Below are 7279 nucleotides of genomic sequence, written 5' to 3'. Positions count from 1 at the left end.
ATCTTAGTACTTTTCAAACAACAAAGCTAACACATACGGCCGTTAACAAAACAAGTGGTGGTTTTTATGGTACAACGGGTGAGGAGACATCGTTTAGCGCACTGAGCGATGCGACTATTTTAGGTGGCAAGTGGATTCTGAAATAAAATATCAGCCATTAATTTTATGAAACATGTAAAAAGATATCACTTTTGCTGGTTTGCTTCCTTTTAAAATTATTTTATATAATTGTTTTACAAAATAAAAATAGAGAAAAACATTTATCCTTCTAAAAGATAAAGAATTTGTCATTTTAATTCAACGGACCATGTTTTATGGGATGAGAAATTTGTCACGCAATGGATCATTATTGTGGAGAAGAGTGAGAGGTTATTAATAAAAAAATTAAATTTAAAAAATTAAATATCAAGTGAAACAGTACTGTTTTATTTAAAATGACATTTTTTTTATCCGAGAAATATAATTCTCATAAAAATATTATAAAATTTATTTGATGAATTTTATTTTAAAAATAAGTTTTGAGATTTTGAAGATATTCAATGTGGGCGACAATGATGATGCTTGTTGGCCTTGCTAAAGATTATGCAAGATATGCGCAAGTATACGCAGTCACAAATAATATAAGGTCTTAAGTTCCAGTTATCGTTCCCACAAGAATCTTTTGGCGAAATGTTCAAAAGCACAAAGTGCAATTGCTTAAAACTGAATGTAATCTAAAAAGAGAGTGATAATAAAAATAACGTAACACAAAACAAAACGGCTTTGAAATAGCACTAACTACGTTACTATTTTTTTTTTAGACTTTTCTGAATTAATTTCTTAAGTCAATGGTTCTAAAAGATGACAAATAATAAGAAAGCAATTGAAATATTGTTTTGTCTATTTTTGATCTAACAAGATTTTTATAAAAAATGTAACACAAAAGAATGATTAAAATTCTAAATCAGAGAAAAAATGAGTTGGTGAAAATCTTTAGAAAAATAGGTTTGACTTTCGGTTTACCTTTTCCACAACATTGGATTGACTACTAATTATATATTGCTTGATTTTTAATTCCCAATTAACGGACTATTGTTGATTTTAATCCCTTAAAATTATTTTATGTCAAATCTTCATTTACACATCATTGTGCTAATGAAATAAGGACTCATGCATTTCAAGTCCAAAGTTACATGGTGGGTGTCCTTATCTCTAAGTGACAGCCCTTGAATGATCTCTCATTCAAGCCCATGTGCTTAATGCATTTTCCAGAATTAATCACTTCTCGATGACTTCTTCTTACTGCAACATCTAACATCAGGCCTCAATGAAAGAATGTTTAAAGAACAAGCATGGCATTAAACAACTGAGAATTAAAAGTTAACAACAGTAATTAGCAATAAACCATCACTGAGGTTCGGGTAACCTAAACCCAACCTTCGAAGGTTTAGCTCATACCCATAAGGATTGAGCTACAAAAACAGAAAATGAAATGAAAATTACCAAGAAAAAAAAGTGCAGAAAGCTTAAAATACAGCACGAGTCCTATTCACAGAAATAGCCTCGGTACTGTTCTGACACATTCCACTCCAAACAAAATAGGATCCATTACAGTACCAGAAAACGCAAAAATAAACTAAAGAAAAATGGAGAAGAAGGATTTCCAGAAGAAGATCCTCACATCAACTATTCCTCTTCTTTTATAGCTCCCTTCCCTCGCTTGCATGGGCTTTGGGCCTCTTCAAAAATAGCATCTTCGCGCGCTTCTTCCACACGAGCCGCACGAGCATTCCTTGCACTTTTTTTCTTTTGCTTCACACTTACATCAAGCATTTACAAAAATCCCGCTACCCGATTGTAACAAACTCCATGTCACTAATCGGTTAAGGTCAGTTTGGGTTGAACGCTCAACTTAAGGGACAATGGGTGAGGGGCTAAGGCTCGATGGTTAAACCGAAATTAAAGACCAGTGTGGCTTGGTGTTTTGATTTGTAAAGAAGAATCAAGGTGGAAGGTTTGGAATTGTGGTGAATGGAAATGGGTTGGTTCACACGATGAGGGTTAAGGTTCTATGGCTTTAGAGTGCTTTTCTCCAATTTGTGTTCAGCGTTGTCTTGGCTTTCTTTCTTACAATCTTTTCTCTTACTTGTTTATTTGGGCCTTTTTGACTTGCATTGTAAAATTCAGCCCACTTTCTTTTCTTTTCTTTCTTCTTTGCTTTGGGAAGTCTTAATATGTGGGCTTGAAAATCAAAATGAAGCCCATTAGCATTTAAATCAACAACATTTCAGCTCAATGTAATTGGGGTATATATTAACCCAAAAATTATTCTTTTTTTTTTTACATTTTCATATCAGAAATCATATGTTTTAAGTCACGTCAATGCTACTATGCTAGTACCGGTGGTAGGTGATTAAAGTGAAACTTAAAAATTTATGAAAATAGATTAAAGAAAATTAAGCAAATAAAATGTGTTCTTAATTTTATATTCTAAAAATAAATGTTAAAACAAGATCAAACCGGCTGAGCCGATGAACCGAAAACCCGACCACGAATCGATGCGTCCAAATAAAGTATAAGTTCGGTAGGTGAACCGATATGGAACCAATGAATTGATTATACCGGCACCAAATTTTGAAGTTACTTTTGGTTTTGTATTTTTGGTGCAAAATATTGGCTTATTATTGGGTGTCAAACCAGGTACCTTCATGTGCAAGTCCATAACAACAATCTCTAAGAGAGAATATCTTGTTAGATATAACTCTTAACATTTATTATATTATATTTTTATATATATATCACTCTCTGGTTGAACCAATAAGCTATTGATCTAATATTTTGACTAAATCGATAATTGGTCCAAGTTTAATAACAATTCTAAAATAATCAAATAAAAAATATACACTCAAATTGATTTTTGTTTTTGTGTTTAGTTTTGAAATTAAGTTTTTCTTTTTCAAATATTGTGATTAGAGAGGCTGTATTTATTTTATTTTTTTCGCTGTGGCAAGTTGTGAAAGTAAACCCAAAGACCAAGTGATTTTTGTCCATTAAAATCTGTTTTGGAAAGGGTACCGGAGAATAGGTGACAACAAGCTCGCTGACGATCAAGCAGTCCCAAAAATATCCTCTCAAGTGCAAGCAATTACTGAAATTTTCTGCCCATTTTAAGCATCTCAAACAAATAATAATCTTGGATTTGTCACTGTTGCATGTATGGCAGCACAATGCAATAGAAGCATTACACGACACAGCGATAGGCTACTAGAGAATCAACCAAATCACCTTTGTGAGTGATCTTGATGACTTGTCCTTTCCGCAGAGCATAGTAGCGAGCTATGGGATCAGTTTTTAGCATGTACGGTAGCTGAAAAGACAAAACAAAATAAGATCTAATTAATGGCACAATCAATTCTGCACTAATAAATTTCTATTACGGTACACCGGCAGTGAAAATAATCCACTTGAGTAGCGAATAGAGCATAACTAATTCATAATTTTAAGGCTAACTAATAGCAATAGTATGCTGCCTTTATCTTTCAGCTAAGTGCCATGCAACAATTTACATTTTTATCACACTAGTTTCCACAAGCAATATATATGATTTATCATTATCTGAAATCTCCAAACCCCTCCCCCGGACCCAAATTTTAAACACCATTTGCTTAATCATCGTTAACCAGCATGAAGGTGAAAGCTGAATGACAATATCACCTTTCATTTATTCTCTTTCGTGCATGGAGTCTACAGAAAAACCAATCTAAACTATAATCAAAATATGGTGACGCACCCCTTCCTCTCTTCAACACTTATAACTCAAAAGGAAAAGATCTCACAAAGTGCTCACTGGTTATAGACAGTCAATCCAATGAGTAGAAGCATCATTAGAAACATACTTTACAAACATACTTTACCTGCTTCTCTTCCACATTGTACTTCATTAGCAGTGCTCGCTTCTCATCATCAGTCAGCACCTCATACTTTGGCTGGAGTACATGCTTTGTTATATTGAACAGCATGTCATTCATCTAGAGGCAAAGTAATATGGTGTTATGGACGTAAATCCACCTTTCGTATAAAAGCAAAATTAAAAGTGGCCTGAATTCTGAAGTAATATTATTTGTTAATGTTGCTTGTATAAATTCTAGTCGGGTTTAACGGGGAGTGGTTTGGTTGCTTGTTATAAATTCCAAATTCAAAATCAGAACACGTGATGTGAACATGACATATCAAGAATCTTCCCAATATCATTGAATGAACTCAGTAGGAAATTTTCATCTAGGCATCATGCTACAGCTAAAGATGTCATAGATGAGCTCCCTTAGCAAGTTTAATCTCAAATTAAAGCAGTAAACCAGATAAATGATTCTTTTTGTTTCAACTCTTGGACTAAAAATGCCAAAATAAGACATATACAGCTCTGGAACATATTTCAAAAATTCATGTTTTCTGATTTAAAAAAAGGAAAGAAAACAGGGCATAACACCATTTCTAGAAGAAAGAAAAGCAATCCTCTCACAAATATTAATGCTCTGCAAGCATATTTAAACATGGGAACCTGATACCTCATACCAGTGGAAAAGGCTAAAGCTTGATTAGAGAGTGATCATCACAAGAATTTTGTTGAAATATAAAATCTTCGTGGAATTAAGAAATTGGCATGATATATATTCTAACATATAAAAGTAATGCAAAAATAACTGGAAGTTAATGCTTAGTTTACTCGGAAGCATGATAAACTTATTCTAGACCCCTTCAACATTTTGTTCAAGGAAAAAGCAATTTGTGACTTATTTTGTTAGCATCACTATGATGAAGCTTCCTAATTTATCTAGTAAGCCCTCTGAACAAACCTCTAACCAGTCAACTGCAAAAGATATTCTTGAATAGGCCCCTGGTGTGAACTTGTGGTTGCAGGGTGAGATAAGTGTCAAAAGGGTAAAGACTCCAATCTTCAAATGTAAGAATTAGATCAAACTATAGGAGAAAATTTTAAAATCACCTTCTAGATAGTGTCAGCTAAAATAGAAAAGTTATGGTCCTCATACAATACAAGAGCAAAGCAAACCTTTCGGAAAAGAGGTCTCACATATCTTCATAGCTCTCCAACATATTATGCACAAGAACAACTAAAATGCTAAAATAGCTTTATTCGTTTCTGCATCAAAATATTTAAATAATAATAATAATAGTAATAATAAAGCATTCATGGAAGGGGTAACTTACTTCAATAATCTCAACTTCTAATGGACAGGTTTCCAATTCTTTCCGTGCAAATGCAGTCATTTTACTCTGCACAACAATTATCAGCCTATTCAATCTTTCTTCATTCGTAATCTGGCCATATATACCGAGGATAGTTGCCTTTGTTACAACAGAAGTTCCTGTAAAGACAACCAGTACCTGCACAGCAGAACGTCCTGACTCCTGAGCTACAGAACAGCAATAACAAAGTGAACGCAAAACGCATCCCTCATTCTATGCAATTACATCACTAATGATGAAATCCATACAAGAAGGTAAATCATTCTGCTGGAGAATATGTAATGCAACTAATCTGGAATAAAAAAGTTTTCTTTATCATACAAAATCAGCATAATTACCAATCCTAATGTCACTGTATTTGATGTGTGCTCTGCACCACAAAAATGTACGTTGATTTCAGCTTCATTTTTTCTTGGACATTGATAATGTTGAAATAGAATAGATAAAATGCATAATAGCTGAAGGTCAACATAACTTAGTAGTGACATTTTTCTCTAATTACTGGTTGAGGAACCTAATTCAGTTTTTAATTTGCTACATTTCCAGAAAATCTTCAATGAATTACAAAATATTTAGCAAAGTTAAAAATAAAATAGCACTGAATAAAAAGAACTTAATTATGAAGATAAAATTCAAAATAGTTTTCTAAGTTTTCTTCTTTTTTTAATGTCACTGACCCCGAATTCAATCAAAAATTTCTAATAAGGTAGCACTAGCATCCTTTGGTAATATTTAAAAAATAATAATAATAATAATTAGGAAAGCAAACTAGATGAGTGATCCTAACATTTTACCATCATTTATAAGCTATAATTACTAATTGCATGCCTTTGAGCGAACTGCTTTCACAGACAGAAAAGTGGATGAAAGGAATCAAACCTCAAAAAGCATGAGATATAACCCAACAAATTCATCCATCCAAACTTATCCTAAACCCACCCCCACCAAAAACAAAAAGGATTCACCTTGGTTTTGTTCTTCACTAAACTAAAAAAATAAAAAAACAGAGGTCCTGCAATTCAATTAATCTACAATGTTAGCAACCTCTGCAGCATCAGCTACTCCTCACTCTCTCCCATGCTTAACTATGTTGTGAGATGAAAATGGTGCAAGATCGAAAATACACCTAAAATAAAAATAAATAAAAAATAACAAAATCCTCAACAGAACTCTTCTAATTTCGATTACAACAGTTTCTATAGATTTAGACAAAAATAATAAAATGAAAAATAACATTATCAGCCACCATGACCAAAAGAGAAAATAGTAAAACTACATAAAAAGGAATCAATAAAATAATTGATGAAAAACAATAGAGAACGTAATAGCACTAAATAATCATTGGTTTTAAGTAACAAGGAGTTTAAACGTGACGTTCTTCGGATGCAATAGTGACCAAACCGAATTAGTTAGGTTTTAACGGTGCTAATTAAAACCGAATTAGTTAGGTTTTTGATGAAGCCGTTACAAAAAATAAGAGCCTCAAACATTGAGATAGCAGGGTGAAATATACAAGCAAGAAAAGCAACGGAATCGATTTATACCTTATGGAAGGGATGAGTGGAAAGGGAAACGCGGATACGTAAGGCTTCGGGATTCGGTTCTTGACCGAAGAGTGAACGAAACTCGGAAATAGAGCGAGTGAGTTCCGAGTTAGGGATATCGTAGCCTCTGTCTCTTAACATTTCGAGCACAGTCCTACGACACTGAAAGTAGCGAAGGCTCTCTACGGTTCCATCGTCCAATAATCCCACAATGCACTCACTCGCCATTGCGCTCTCTGCAAATGCTTCGTTTTGTTTGGTTTCAAAGTTTTTTTTTTCTTTTTATACGTAACGGACGGAATATATGAACAAGCACAGAGAAGAGTGACCGAGAGAAGAGAACACACCAACATCGTGACTGTGGTTGCTGTATATATATATATATAAATAATAAAATAAAGCGTGGACGCGGGAGTGAATTGGGGTTTTCGCAACTCGCTCTCTGTGAGATACACGTGGCGTGCCGTTTAATTTATTTATTTTTTAATTGA

At 33.6% G+C, this 7279-nt stretch overlaps 1 protein-coding gene across 1 annotated transcript; it reads right to left on the bottom strand.

Moving 5' to 3' along the window:
• Nucleotides 1-3220: 3220 nt before the first annotated feature.
• Nucleotides 3221-7016, bottom strand: LOC133297714 (DNA-directed RNA polymerase V subunit 5C). The gene is made up of 4 exons (XM_061496903.1): nucleotides 6789-7016; nucleotides 5206-5382; nucleotides 3894-4007; nucleotides 3221-3346 (listed from the first exon to the last, which is right to left on the bottom strand). Exons 1-4 carry the CDS (start codon nucleotides 7014-7016, stop codon nucleotides 3221-3223), a joined length of 645 nt encoding a protein of 214 aa, XP_061352887.1.
• Between the last annotated feature and the right edge of the window lie 263 nt (nucleotides 7017-7279).

This window comes from Gastrolobium bilobum, unplaced genomic scaffold, assembly GCF_033153095.1.
Source record: "Gastrolobium bilobum isolate Gb01-03AN ecotype WA unplaced genomic scaffold, APGP_CSIRO_Gbil_v1 utg28220, whole genome shotgun sequence".
Taxonomy (NCBI): domain Eukaryota; kingdom Viridiplantae; phylum Streptophyta; class Magnoliopsida; order Fabales; family Fabaceae; genus Gastrolobium; species Gastrolobium bilobum.
Note: the sequence above shows the minus strand (reverse complement) of the source record. Positions and strands in the feature narration are given on the sequence as shown.